The following is a 14726-nucleotide window of genomic DNA, read 5'->3' on the forward strand; positions in this document are numbered from 1 at the left end:
ATAAGCTGAGCCCCTCACAGCGGCCCAGGTTTGATTTGAATTCACGGCGCTTTGTTGTGTATCATCCCCCAGCTCTCTCCCACCTTTTCTGTCTATCTGTAACATCTTTAAAAAGGCAAAAGAGAGAATCCAATATAAATAAAGTGAATAATTTGGGAAAATGCAGTTTTAGGTGTTTATTGATGAAGAAATTAAGATATAAAAATGACATTCTTTTCTGCTCATTAGCCAACTTGCACACAGTACAGTATATTTGCAGCCTTCAGTTATATTTAAATATTCAGATAGGCATGTGAGTGTAGAGCACAGGTAGTCCACTTACTTTTCCCGCAGGCCACTTTTACATCATGTCAGACAGCCAGGGCCCAGATAAATTGGGCAAATTTAGTTGCAGGTCAGGTATATGCAAGGATGTTTGTTAAGCTCCTTCACCACTGCACAAAAACCCACCAACATCCGCTAATACCTGGCTTTAGTATGCAATGGGAATCGCCATTCACTCCCGATTTAAATGACTAGTCACAGGTATTTATTGGCTCTGACAAATGGGTGGATGTGCTAATTTAATGCCTTTACCGGTGAGATGCAATGGCTGACACAAAACACTGTCAGTCTCTGCTGAAGCAGTTCTCAAACACTGTCCCGAATTAGTCTGCACTGAGTCTGAAAGTGAGACTGAATTTGAGGACTTTCGAGGCTTAGCCTGGATCTCTGTAATTCCCTCGCGCTTAAAATTTTTTTTTTTGATTTTTGATCCTCTTCATGTTCTCTGGCATCTTATTTAAATTTAACGTACAAAAATCATTCCCGGTGCAGATCAATTTATTTTTACTGTGAATTAGTAAATGTCAAGTGGGCCACCCAGCACCCTGGGCATTAAATTGAATATCACTGGTGTAGAGGATGTCAAATCAATATTATTTTACAATATAACATGATTAGATCAAACAATACACTTAGTGAAGTATTAAGCATTAATCCTTATAAATAAAATATGCAGTAAATCAACAAAAACATGGCGACATATGAGTAATGACAAATTCTGTAGCTGCCATAGTTTTTACGTCATTTCCATGTTGTCATGTGACATGTCTCGTCAAAGGAGGCTTAAATATGCGAATTTGCATTTCCTGGCAATATACTAAAGGCATGACTCGCCCTACTCTCCTCGTGTGGTTTTTGTCGGTCGAATTGGTTTGGGTAAGGCAAAAAGAGTAGAACTGGTTCAGGTAAGAGTGTCAGGGTGCACCCATCAGAGGCAGAGTAAAGCAGAGTCATTCTTTCGCTATTCTTGGAAAAGCAAATTTGCGTTGAGTATGTCTTAAAAAAAAAGGATGACAAGTTTTTAATTAGAAAAATAAATGGTTTTGCAATGTAAAAAAAAACTGCTTCAGAATGAAGCAAACCATAAGGCTCCAGTGTTATGAAGCAAAATCATGAACTATACAGTTCAAGAAATTCATCCTTCAGATGTCTGCTTTCAACTTGACATTTTCAGATGTCATTATAAAGCCCGTAGCCAGCAGGTGTCTTTTCACTGCTGCAGTTAAAGTTACATTTGCAAGATTCAATCATCATCACCATCCTGCTGATGATGTCTCCATTTTTGCATCGGAAGCTGACGGGTAAAGTGTGGGTTTGGTGAGGCCTGCAGCATCGGCCGTCTGAGCAGGACCCACAGTATTTTGGCTGGAACTTTTTCAGGCTACGGCAGCCTGAGAAGGTCAGTTTGACTGGACGGCCGGCTTTTTCAATGTGGTTACATCTCTGACCTTTCTGTAAGAGGGAAGACATGAAAAGAAAAAAATTAAATACCAATTATGACTGAGATCTAAAACACATAATGCAAAGATTACAGACCGTCATATAATGAAATAATCAAATTGTATAATGCTTAAAGGGATAGTTTGTAGATGTCAGTCGTCACACTCTAAGTTTGGAGAGGCAGGATGGAGTTCAACACTAAGCAGTCTACTGCTGTGGATGGATCAGACAGCCTGTTCTTACAGGGAAGCTGTTAACTGCTTCAGCTCCCCATTTTTGCTTTTGTCAAAGCCACCAGACTCCATTGACAAAAACAATCATTTTAGCTCCCTGATCATGTGAGCTGCTGGTCTACAGCGGCTTTAATCAGTTAGCTAGTTTGTGTTATTGTGTGACTTTGGTGAATGTAAACTAACCCTTTTAAATGCCAAAGTCACACAAAAACACAAACAAAATAACTATCCAAGGCAGCAGCAGCCCAGCAGCCCCTGTCTTTAGTGATGGCTAAATTAATGTTTTTCTTAATGGGGTCTGGCATTGAAGACAACAATGTGTTGGCTTCATTTTCAGTCAGTAAGGTAAAATTTGTTTTTCTTTTTTTTCTGATTTCTTAGCTTCCTCATTTACTGCATGTAATATATGGTCTATGAATAAGCACCCTGCACAACCCCACTTAAAAAAAAACTAACCTATCACTTTAACTTTAGAACATTAAAGGAAAAGTAAAATAATAAAATAAGTGAAAAAATAAAATAAACTGTAAAATTATAATTTACCTTCAATCTGTTGAAGGTCGTTGGGTTGCATGGGCGGACTTCACAGATCCGAGTCTCTTTCACCAGTTTGCACTGGGTGTTGCTGTTGGTCTCTCTGGTGGACACTCCAGTGCCACAGGATTTGGAGCAGGGTGACCAAGCTGTGGTGTGAGACACACACTTGACCCCTCTGACTAACATGTGGCCCATTGGGTGACTCCTGAAAGCTGCACAGAGTGAAATTAAAAAACAAAGTTCAGTGGAGTTTAAAGGCAATACATGCACATGTCCCTACATTTTTATCATTTTAGTCCCTTCTTAGACAACAAGAAAGAGCCAAACTGCTCACCAGGCAAAGATTTAGATTCTCTTCTCCATACAGGAGCCAACTCATTCCTGCTGGTCAGCTCGTCCTCAGACAGTCTGTCTTTACTCTGTTTTTTCTTGTGTTTCTTCACCACAGAGCTCTCCTGAGGGCAGACGAGTTGTTCGCAGCACCGTCCCTGTACCTTGACACGCTTGGGCTTGGCACAACCAACCTTAGGCAGTGTGAGCTGATGTGGACAGAGGGAGACACATCCGACAGCACCGTCCATGCAAGTGCACTGATGTTTGCAGTTTGGACGGAAGATTTCCCCGTTCTGGTAAATCTTGTTGTTGTACTCACATGTTCTTCCATCTGATTTGGCTGTTTTTAAAGAAGCAGAGAAAGTAGTGGGATTTAAAATGAGTAAAAAATGAGTCAATGCATGAATAAGAAGAAAAGAGGACTCATCGTACCTCGACAGATGCCCTTAGCAGAGCCATATCCCCCTCCAAAGTTGCACTCCAGCCCCTTTGTGTGGTCACATGGCTGGTTCTTGCTGCAGTCCTCAAAGAGCTGCCGTGCACAAACTTTACAGCATCCACAGCCGTCCAGCACAGCATCGACTCCTGCTGCACATCTGGGGGGTTCAGGGGGACACCGGCAGTCCTTTGGGCATGAGGCTGACACCTGAGATAAAACACACATGTCTAATCACATTTGCTTCCAAAAATGGTAAAGTAAATAGGCAGCTTACAGTGATTATTTCCTCACCAGTGTCACACCGATGATCATAATAAAGATTTTCCACATCTTCAGAAGTTGAAGCTATAGAGTAAAAAAAAAAATCTCTTCGTCAAACACCAGACCTGGCAGTGAGTTGTTGAGTATTTGCTCTTTTGGAGTCCCCATCTCCTTTTATACCCTCGGAGCAGACCTGACGTATGCACGGGCTGAAGAGGTGTCCCGAAACTATGAGAGGAATGCGCCTCCACGCGTCCTCCCAGAAGCTCTCCCCACCTTCCCGTCCTCTCACTGTGAGCCAAGAACCACCCAGTCCGTTCTGTTAGGGCTTTCTCTCCATTATAACCATATAATTATCATTTTTATATCCGTTCTTTAATCATGAAGCAACTCTTCTATCATGAAGTAAACTATTATCACTGTTCAATGAAACATTACAAATAAAAGTGAATTAATTACATTCTCTCTACTGGAAACAGAATTGTATTCTACCTAAGCAATGAATTACATTGTTTGCTGCTGCATGCACTTCATACCTCTATATGCATCCTAAAGGCACATAATATATATACTTATGTGCTTTGTGAAAGTTGTTGTTTGTTATATATTTATTGTTACTGAAATGTTTTTAGGGACTGTTCATCATTTATGAGAAGGGAGGAGGTGGTGCAAAACACAGGAGGCACTTCAAATATTATTCAAGCACCAGGGAGGAAGTTATGTGTTTGATTTGGCTTAGGGGAGGGAAATTTAAATTAAATGGTCATATTTTGTACTTATTTTAAATACCTTCAGATCCTCAAAACCTGCATGTGGGTTTAAAATGGCATGTTTTCTTTAAAAGTCTCTAAAATCACACTATTTATCAGGGCCAGAAACTGTGAAACATGTTTGAAAAAAAAAAAAAGATTATTTATTAGGGCTTTTTGGCCTTTAATCAATACGGCAGACAAAGCATGGAAGTCAAACCCACGGCTGCTGCGGGACATGGCCTCTGTACGTGGGGCGCCCCCTCTATGAAATGTAAACCCCAAACCAAACCCAAATATGTTGTTTTTACAGTGAAGGCATGCATTCTCGCCGTCACTCATGTTCACTGTTTATAAAGATGGATGACATGACAGCTCCCTAAAAAGTGAAGCCAAATAATGTCAATCGCCTCCTGGCGGCTGGCAGTATAGGTCATAAACCCCGCCCCCTCCATGTTAGCAAATGGGATGATTATAAATTAAAATTATAAACAAATTATAAACTCAAAGTACACATCGATTTTTTTTTTCTAAAGACGGTTTCTGTCATTTTAAATTGTTCTCATCACATATGTTCCAGTGTGTGTTTGTTGGTTTTTTTTTGATAATTTAGGTTTTAATTGGTAATTTGATGCTATAAAAAGAGGGTTTGATGTCATCATTGACAGCTGTTTGTGCCAGTCGGTGTGCTCACAATCAATGCTTGCTGGCAATTGGCCAGATTGCTATTGCACAGTCTCTGGTTCTGAATGACGCCGGTTTGTTCTGGATTTTTAGGCTTCATTTTTGTACAGTGAGGAAAAATAGAGATGTGTCATCCGTCTTTATATACAGTCTGTGCTCAGGATGCTCAAGGACAACATATGGCCTTGGGGAGGACTGGGATATTTAAGAAAATGAAGTCACACCCCAGCCACCCCCAAGCACAGTCCCTTATGCCAACTTTTTGCCATTTCAATAAGAATTTATCAGGTTAGATAATGGAAAAAGAAGATCTACTGGTGAAATAAGGTTACGTAACAGACAAAAAAAGATTATGATACCTGAAATGTCAGCCTCATGCATGTGAGAGCAGCCCACACAAGAGATTCGACATCAGGGCGCCACAAGTTCGGACATAAATATTGAAGAAAAGCTACATATTTCTCTGACCAACTGAATTTCTATCTTGGTCGAAGCAATGTTTAGACTGCTGCACTTTGTCTGTGATTGGTGTTTGTGTTCTCTAACCTCGCCGCGGTTAAAATCACACATGCAATTCCTGTCAGTCACCTATAAGGGTGTGGACGGATTAGAGTTTGTTTGACTTAAATGTTTAAAAAAAAAAAAAAAGAAGAGACAAGAACCCTGTGGAATGCTTGAACCGTAGGAATCCTTTGTTGTTCAGTCTGAATGAGAAACACACCGACAAAAAAACAAAAAACTTGAGAAATGCCTGAAGCAACATTCCTCTCGGGATGAACACTGAGGGTTCCTTTGAAATAGCAGCCAGGATAAAAAGCATCCTCTTCTATCCACATCAAAGAACAATACGAGTTATCAGGGAAAAATGCCTCTCCTTTCATTATAACCTGTGAGAACAAGGACTGAGAGGACTGGCACGGCCTCCCCTCTTATCTAACCGAGGTTACAAGGGCCAGTTTAAATCAGCCTCAGCTCAGGCACATGAAGAGCGAACAAGCGTGAGCTCGGTGCATTCGCAGATGCCTGGAAATTGCTGACTGCTGTGGTTTAGAGTGGAAACTTTTCCCTCTGAAGCTGTAATATAAAGAATTTGCAGAACCATGTTAGGTAAGAGGAACATATCGAATACATAATAAGCAGCTGGAGAATGTGGAAAGGATCACAGTTTCATGGTGAACTGACCATTCTGACAATGTTACACCTGTAAAACATCCATGTCCCAATCCCACACAGCAGCGTGTGAACGGGTCTTAAAGTAAACTGTATAAAGGACAGTATTAAAACTATTATCAGTCAGTCAATGTAACACAAAGTGCTTTATACAGTAAAACCAGATTAAGTAAAGCACTAGTAATTAGGAGTACTAATTAAAACCAGAAACTGAGGAAACACTACTGTAAGTAAAACCTATAGAAAGAAAACGCAGAATAAATAAATTAATAAATATATAAATAGATAAAATGACAATAGTAATGATAAAAGATAAAATACTCGAACTGAAATTAAGAGGTAAATGATAACAGCACAAATTAAAATAATAAATAAATATGATGAAAATAATAAAACTATAATGATTTAAAGTCAGAGGTCAGGGTGAGTCAGCTAAAACTTGGTGCCATGCTAAAGGGCACTTTAGTAAGGCTCCCAATGGGGTTTTAAACCCAAAAATCTTCCTGCAAATTCCACCATCTTGCAGCTGCTGTTAGCACAATAACTTAAAGTAACAGTTTAACATTTTGGGGACTCAAATTCGAATTTTCTTACATTGAAAAAAATGTCTTTGGCTGATTTCAGCTATCCATATGTGTTTGTTTATTATTAAGAAATAATAAAATAGTTGACTTATGGCCAGAAATGAACGTATAGAGTGCTCCAGGCAGGACGTTTTTCTGTAGAAAGTTAGCGTTGCCCTGGTTCCCTCATAAAAACAAAACCTATGGGATTTTGCTTGCTCGCTTTGTGTTTTCCACCTTGCATATGCTTAGTAAATCCAGCTCTCTACTGTAGTCCATTTGTCCATGTTTTCTTGCATTTTCTTTCATTGCAAGCTATTGTTTGTGTTGTGTGTTGTCTACAGTTTGGCCAATCGACACTCTTTCTCTTGCGTTACCTTCTCTGAAATAGGAGCTTAAATAGTCCCTCAAAACAGTTATAAGAGCTTTCTTGTGGTGTGGACACGATTGAAAGCTGGTTCTTATAACTATGTTCTGTCCTTCTGTCTGTGGACAGATTTTGTCAATGCAATATAGTGACAACGGTGCAAGACGTAAAACTTTACAGGTGTGTAGCTGAGATCACAGTGAATGCAGAGGTCAAAGATTGGTGTGTTCCAAAAAAGGGCCTTGGATGTAGAGAGGAAGTAGGGAAGGGGCCACTGACAACCCCCCACAATGGTTTTAAATTGCAGATTGGTGTCACTGCTGGTGCGATGATATAACAAGATGGTCTATGATTAAAAATCTATTCAGGCTTGCCGAAATACTGCAGAGAAACCTTGAAACGAGGTCCTAGAGGATGACATTTAAGAGAAGCGTGGGTGGAAATAAGAAGAAAAGTGTAAAAAGTCATTGCATGCTAAAATACAAATGCATGAAAGAGAAAAATAGACAGGTAGGTTTCAAGTTCTGTGTGGCATAAAGTTTGGCAGCAGAGAACGGAAAGGCAGAAAAACCTTCCCAGTGCTGCTCAGTGCAAAACCACAAGAGGTCTGAGACAAGCTTGTTTTGGCTGTTCTGTGAGAGCGTGTCATACACCATACGGCAGACAGGAATGTAGGATGGCGAAGATATGATTGCAAATCCAGTTTATTGCATCATTTCTAGAAAAGACTTAATCTTTGCGTCTCATTCACTGTAGAAGCCGCTCACGCATTTGTAAACAATGGATTTTGTTTTAATCTCTAACAGCTAATTAATTCCAGGTAACTACTCTCGGCTGTTTAACGGGAACAAGGTGATTCATCAGGAAGCTTTTCCAGAGAAAAGTGAGCAAGTACTGTCAGTTTCTGCTGATGCTTTGTTGCCATTTAACTTTTTTTTACTTGCGTAAAGAGGCAGATCCAGTCATAGGTTGACCTTTTAACACCTGACATTTAAAGGGCATCTTTCGGCTGTAACCTCCTCCAGAAATTGCTGGGATGCAACAGCAGCCACGTAGTTGTCGGAGCTCGTATTTCCCCTCGATTTCAAATCATTATCATTAGACGAAAAACTCTTTGAGCAAGCAACAGAAGGTCGTGGCCTGATTTACAGTAAGCTAAATGCTTGGTGTTTTCCAGCTGCATTGCGGGACATGACAAAACAAGCCTGACCACAGTCTCCTCAGGGAGCTCCGTCCTCAAACAGTTGATGTCATTTCATGATTAGAGGGAACTGGAAATCTTGTTTTGCCATTTTGTGATTTATTTCATGTTTACTGGAGTGTTGTTTTCTCATCCACTGCAGTTCACTGTGCCATTTTAATGCATTTTTTTGGGTCCACCTTATTCTGTGTTCTCTTGTAATGACGCTATTCGGCAGGCAGTAGCTCAGTCCATGGGCATTTAGCTTGGTGACTGCAGGGTTACAGGCTCAAGTCCCCCACACATGCAGGGTACTGCACAACCCCAAACCACTCCTGGGGTACTGTACTATGGCTGACCCTGCACTACCCGACTTAACTTTAATGTCTGTGGTGTAAAAAGAGAGAAGCTACATTTAAACTGCCGGTTTGCCTGAGAATGTTGTGGATTCATTACCAAATAATAAAATAAGTTAAATAAATTAACATTATTATTTTTTTTAAAAAAAGGTTGCTGAACACAACTTAAAAGGCAACACTTTAGTTTTTGCTCCCATTTCACAGATTTAAATTTGAGATTTAAGACGTTTTTCCATGCACTAAATAGATATATTTCTCTCAAAATTGTTAAAATCTATGTTAGTGAGCACCTGTAATCTATCCACCTGACAGCTGCAGCATATGAAGATGCTGATAAACAGCATAGTTACTGCACAGGTGTGTTTTGAGATGGTCACAGTAAAAGTAAAAAGTAAGGATAAATTATAATAATAAAAATAAAAAATAATAAGAATAATAAGATAATTAATACAAAGAAATGGACAAAAAACCAATATAAACAATAAAAGAAATCAAACCACAAATATAAGGAAATAAAACAGATAACACATAACTTAAAAAGATAAAAGACATTTTAAAAAAAAGAAATAGAAAGAAATAAAATGTAATAATTTTCTACCTGTAGCTGATAAATGGTAGATTTAAGTGAAAAATACTACAGCAATAAAGGCATGACATTAATGAGGCTGTGATGAGTAAATAAAATAGAGTTAAAAGGAAGTTTGATGTGTGTGTGTGTGTGTGTGTGTGTGAGTGAGAGAGATACAGCAGCGCCACTCAGTGGACTCTGCCGGAACAACACTTCACCTGTATCAGAAACACTGATTTAAAACTTAAAAACCGTCAAAACGGATGAACACGAGGAAAGTTTGACAATTGAACCTTTGTCCAAATTTTTAAGAGACGTTTCATTTTGGATTTAAGCTATTTAAAAGATATTTAACCACATAAACCAGCTGTTAGTGTGAAAGTGACGGTACTTCTCTTCTTCGTGTCGACATAAACGGACAGAATCAGGAAGTCCGGGGATTTCTCGAAACACAAAAAGTTGAATGGACAGTGGATGCGCCGCCTTTTAACGCCAAATGATGAAGAGACACATTTGTTAACGCGTAGTTTGTTTACCCTCATAGTTTTTTTTTTTCATTGTTGCTATTTTAATAAGTTATCTTTGTTACCCGGAACACCTGGATTGTCACTTTGCGGGTCAGAGGGATGGATGTTCCTCACCTCACTGAAGATGAAATGGCAGAGATTAAAAAAGACGTGAGTACGATAACTCAGCCAAATGTTACTTCCGATGAAATGGTCATTCCGATAAGGTAAAGTATGTGGAAAATGCAGACAGATTTATCGCTCCGCAGACGCTTTATTCTGACCTAGTTTGGCGTTAAAGGCCTGTTAAAAGGAGGAAATACCGCACCACACCTTCTCTGTGCCCATATTAGTCCTCTGGAGGATGTTATGACACAATGTTTAATGCACTTGTTTTTTTGGAAATGGCCTAAAGACAGGGTTTAGTCAGTGTGAGTTAATAAAAGTACTACTGCAAGCTAAAACAGAGATGGACAACTGTCTGCCATGGAGAGCAAACCCAGACCAGGTTAGGGACTGTGCTTTATTTATATGAGAAGAGGGGCGGCTGTGGTTTGACCCCTCTCTGATTAGAAATAATTTTTCCAATTCTCCATGAGTTACTGGGGGAAATGCATGCCCCTCCCACCACCATAAATAACCATATTTTACAGTTTCTCTCTATAATATATGGTGTGATTTTTTATTTTTATTTTTAAGGAAACGTGTTTTTAAACCCATTTGCAGGTTTTGTGGTTGTGAGGGTAATGTAGACACTTGTTTTTGTTTGCTCACTCATCTGTTGTCAAGAGCCAGACAAACATGTTTTATGTCTTGGAATCAGTACAGGCTACTCTTTGATTGATGTCTTTTGGACCAATAGACACAGAGCGCATTTAAGTCCCGCCCGCTCTGATGGGGAAAGCGATGCTGCGTTTATATCATGTTTCCGAGTTGAGAGGTTGTTCTTCCGACTGTGTTGTGTTCATGTGCTTTGAGGTCATAAATTGGGGACAACAGGGAAACTACTAATAGGATGGTTAGCATCTCAGCGCTAAGAGAGTTGAAAAAGGTTGACAGCTGTTTCCAGTTTATTCATGATAACAAAGAGCAAAACCTAACTCCCTCAGTAGCTCTTAAAAAATTATTTGAAGAGTTTCCTCTGTTTTGCACTACCCTCCCCTCATAAATAATGAAGTCCCTTGGGGAAGTGATTTTAGACCACCTGCAACAGACTTTTTATGATTATAACCTCCTGTAGTTCCTGTTTGACTGAATTCCTGCAGGTTCTTGGCCTTACCCCGACTCTCTGCCAGTAAAACTAAACTTCACTTTCACTGTGAGAGTTAAAAAAACAGCATCAAAACAGAGCTTGTTTATCAATAAAGTGCCAGGGCAGGATCCCCACGCCCCCTGACAGAGGTCCTTGCTAAGCTCCCTATGGCCTTAAATCCGAGAAATGTCCTGAAATCCTATAAACATCCTAAAATCAGTCCTAAATCCTAGAAACTTTCTTTATTCTGAGGAATGACCTAAAATCTAAGAGACATCCCGAAATCTGAAAAATTTCCTAAAATTCAAGAAATGTACTAAAATCCTAAAAATGTCCTATAATCCTAGAAATGTCCGAAAATCCAAGAAATGCCCAAAAGTCCAAGAAACATTCTAAAATCCCTAAATGTCCTAAAATACTAAAAATGTCTTAAAATCCCAGAAATGAACTAAAATCCTAGAAATGTTCTGAAATCTTAGACACATCAGAAAATCCTAGAAACAGTATGTGGCCCCTGCTCTGTGCATTCAGGTCCCCCTCCTGTTCTGCAGCTCACTTTGTTCTCCTGTCGTCTCTCCTTCATGCTGCTGTGGATGACCAGGTGCTGACCAGACTGCGGCACTACCTCTGCGACAAGATCAGAGCAGAACGCCACCTCGACTACCTGCGCTCTCGCAGGATCCTGACACGAGACGACGCAGAAGACATTGGCTGCAGGACCACACAGACCAAGAGGACGGCCACGTTATTGGACATACTGGCTGAGAACCCCCGGGGCCTGGATTCCTTGATTGACTCCATAAGAGAGTTGCGCACACAGAATTTCATCATCACCAAAATCACAGATGAGGTGCAAAAGGTCAAAAACGAGAAGATCGAGGCTCTCAGAGGTTAACAGTCAAAGAAATCTGTTGTGTATTTTAATTTTAGTATTTGTTCTTGGTGCTTTAATTCAGCTCTTCTGTCCACTTTCTTTATCTGCAGCGGCTTCAAGTTCCTCCTCTGACAGCAGCCTCAACACTCCGAGCACGACCAGCGACTTCCCCACAACGTTTTCAAGCAACTCCACCCTGCTCTTCCACCCAGACGGAGAGCGAAGCCCCTCCACGTCAGACATAGCAGGCTCGCTCAATCTGCCGTCATTACAGAAATGTGGAGACTTGCCCTCTGTGGCAGGCACTAGCATCGGCATCGCCTCCTCCACAACCTCCTCCAGCCTCCCGAGGCCCGGAGACCCAGGCGCTCCTCCGCTGCCTGACGAGGTTATGGTCGAATCCCCCTCCAACATAGATGCTGCAGCGCCAGGGTGCACCAGTGGCGGAGGGGACCCAAACTTCCAGCCCCTGCGGTCACGCTCTCTCACTCCAACGTCACATAGGAGCATCTTTTAATTTGAAATCTCAAGAGGACAAATCATACAGTTTAAGGGACCAAGCATCAGAATGCTCAAACAAACCCTCATTGTTGTCTCGTGCTCTTTCTGGGGTTGCACTTGTCTTTGATCAGGCAGAAATTGCTGTTCATGGGATATTCCACTGTTTTACCACTATTTTTTTTATCAGCTTTTTATGATAGAAAAGAGGAAGAATTTATCACTCAGGCCAACCTGGTCTCATCAACTCACAGATCGCCAAATACAGACACTTGGTCAGTGGCCCTTGGTGTCAGACACCAGTGCAACGCGGATCCTTGAAAAGTCCTAAAAGGCATTGAATTTATTCATCAAAAAAATTAATTGGTGTCAGGATGTCTTAAACCAATCTTTTAAAAGTCTTAAAAATGCTCAGACATGGAAAATAGGATTTAATAAAATGTTGTCTTTCTGACTTTGCTATTTAAAATCTCAAAATAATTGATAATTTCAAAATAAAAATTGAAAAAAAACCCTCACTGAATGCCTCTTACATTTATGTTACCAAAAAGTCATATTTTATGTAGCAATAAATATTTAGGAAATATTCATCTATATTTTTTTTCTTCAGTTTTGGCTATTTATTTGTAAAATTGGTGTGAATTTTAATTGCCTACATTTATCTCGGAATTTTTTTTTTTTTTTTTTAAAGGTTTTAAAGACCAAATCCAGTGTTTCCTTCCCTCCCATTCCTTTATTCATATGTCCGCTCCCTTCTTCCTTCCTCCCTTTCTTCCCTGTTTTGTAGTAACTTAGATGTTTAGGGGAAATATATATTGTAGTAAAAGTATAAATGTTATTTAGGAAATGCAGTTAAAATTGACAGAAATATAAAAACTCAAGTAAAGTACAGATACTCCCAAAAACACTTCTAGTGATGTATGTGATGTTACATTGTAGGTTTTTACCAAATGTACTTATTTTAAGCCAAACATAGTCATATATTTTAAACATAAGCATGTGCCTTTGTTGCCTAAACCTAAGCAAGTAAACCTAAAAACCCGTGTACCAAGTTTATTCTGAGAAGAGACTGTAGGGTTTTAAGCAGCGGAGACTGTACATTTCCTGTGAAAACTGGAGTTTATTTTGAAAAGCCACAATACATGCAATGAATTAAAATTGAAACACCATCCCTGAACTCTAAAACTGATGCTGGAAGGGTACCAAGAGCATCATAGTTTAACATGGAGGGCCACTGATCAAGCATCCAAATGTTTTTGAGTCGGAAAGGAGAATGTTGGTTTGGAGTGTTGTTTGGACATTTTTTTACACTGGTCCCAATGTGTTACATTGGTTTTGATATAAGGCTAAAATAATACCATAATTTAAAGAATATATACATATTTCTACACAACCCCCCTTTTTAATTAAACAACATAAGCCACAATTGTCAAATGTTAAACTTTATTTGAATATAAGCACTAGTACAACCACTTAACATAGATAAAATACAGTTTAAATTGGCAAAATTATGATTTAAATTCTGAAACTGTGTTATCAATAAATAGGTAAGCACTCTGTATCTATTTCCTTACTCACCCACAGAAGTATTGGGGTTGAATTTCTATGATAAACTCAGAAAATCTGACTCACCCCTTGTTAACTTTCCCCCCTCCTCTTCTTTTACCAAAGGTGTGATTTCCTGTTTAGTGTGAAAACACAGAAGCCACAGTTTAGGTGCACTGAGAAGATTTTATACACTGGAATGACTGCTTGAGTATTATGTGAGTGATGAGCCAGTCGGTTTCATTAGACGCTGCCTTTGATCAGAGCGGTGTGGAGAATTTCCAGTTAACTCTGTTTCGACTCAGCATTAAGACATAATAGAAGTTGCTTTACATTTTTGTCACTACATAAGTCTTGAATCACAAAACATTTTGCGAAATAACAAAGTATGTCCCGCTTATTCCTTAATTCTTTGGACATATTCAGTAATCGATTGCAAACTAAAGGTTTTATGTATAATTTCAACATGTCTCCTTTTGTCATTGGTGACTGTGTGGTGGTTTAGAAAAACAAAGGGTTAATCTAAAATTACTGCCCAATAAAATGTTTAAATTAATATTTTAAAAGAAAGTGGGATTTCATGAATCATTTTTTGCTGACATTGCATTGTAAAATCTTATAAACCGGTACCATCTATTTCAAAAATAATAATAATAAATTACCAGATGTCTCTAGCAAAACTGGAAGACATGAAGAATTTGCAAATTCAACAAAAATTGGCTATTAAACCAAGATTTTGCAGCAAGGCTGAAACTGGTACAAAGCAGTGCATTCAAGGCTTTGTGTATTTTACACGAAAATGTTGAATTACGCATGCAGAGTGAAAAACACAAAATTTTCTCAA

The 14726-nt window shown here is 39.3% G+C and overlaps 2 protein-coding genes across 2 annotated transcripts; one reads left to right on the plus strand and one right to left on the minus strand.

The window, feature by feature from the left end:
• Positions 1–804: 804 nt before the first annotated feature.
• Positions 805–3834, minus strand: LOC121951421 (CCN family member 1-like). The gene is made up of 5 exons (XM_042497741.1): positions 3598–3834; positions 3300–3513; positions 2869–3207; positions 2541–2746; positions 805–1776 (listed from the first exon to the last, which is right to left on the minus strand). Exons 1-5 carry the CDS (start codon positions 3634–3636, stop codon positions 1495–1497), a joined length of 1080 nt encoding a protein of 359 aa, XP_042353675.1. The 5' UTR covers positions 3637–3834; the 3' UTR covers positions 805–1494.
• Positions 3835–9489: 5655 nt separating this feature from the next.
• bcl10 (BCL10 immune signaling adaptor) lies at positions 9490–14452 on the plus strand. Its single transcript, XM_042497743.1, has 3 exons — positions 9490–9884; positions 11567–11855; positions 11950–14452. Exons 1-3 carry the CDS (start codon positions 9834–9836, stop codon positions 12354–12356), a joined length of 747 nt encoding a protein of 248 aa, XP_042353677.1. The 5' UTR covers positions 9490–9833; the 3' UTR covers positions 12357–14452.
• The last annotated feature ends 274 nt before the right edge of the window (positions 14453–14726 follow it).

This window comes from Plectropomus leopardus, chromosome 12 (genome assembly GCF_008729295.1).
Source record: "Plectropomus leopardus isolate mb chromosome 12, YSFRI_Pleo_2.0, whole genome shotgun sequence".
NCBI lineage: Eukaryota > Metazoa > Chordata > Actinopteri > Perciformes > Serranidae > Plectropomus > Plectropomus leopardus.

Coding starts and splice junctions, on each gene's coding strand:
- LOC121951421 (XM_042497741.1), bottom strand. CDS start 3,636: ATGTGGAAAATCTTTATTATGATCATCGGTGTGACACTG. Junction 3,514..3,597: donor TGATCATCGGTGTGACACTG/GTGAGGAAATAA, acceptor GTTTTATCTCAG/GTGTCAGCCTCATGCCCAAA. Junction 3,208..3,299: donor TGCTAAGGGCATCTGTCGAG/GTACGATGAGTC, acceptor CTTTAAAAACAG/CCAAATCAGATGGAAGAACA.
- bcl10 (XM_042497743.1), top strand. CDS start 9,834: ATGGATGTTCCTCACCTCACTGAAGATGAAATGGCAGAGATTAAAAAA. Junction 9,885..11,566: donor TGGCAGAGATTAAAAAAGAC/GTGAGTACGATA, acceptor GTGGATGACCAG/GTGCTGACCAGACTGCGGCA. Junction 11,856..11,949: donor GAAGATCGAGGCTCTCAGAG/GTTAACAGTCAA, acceptor CTTTATCTGCAG/CGGCTTCAAGTTCCTCCTCT.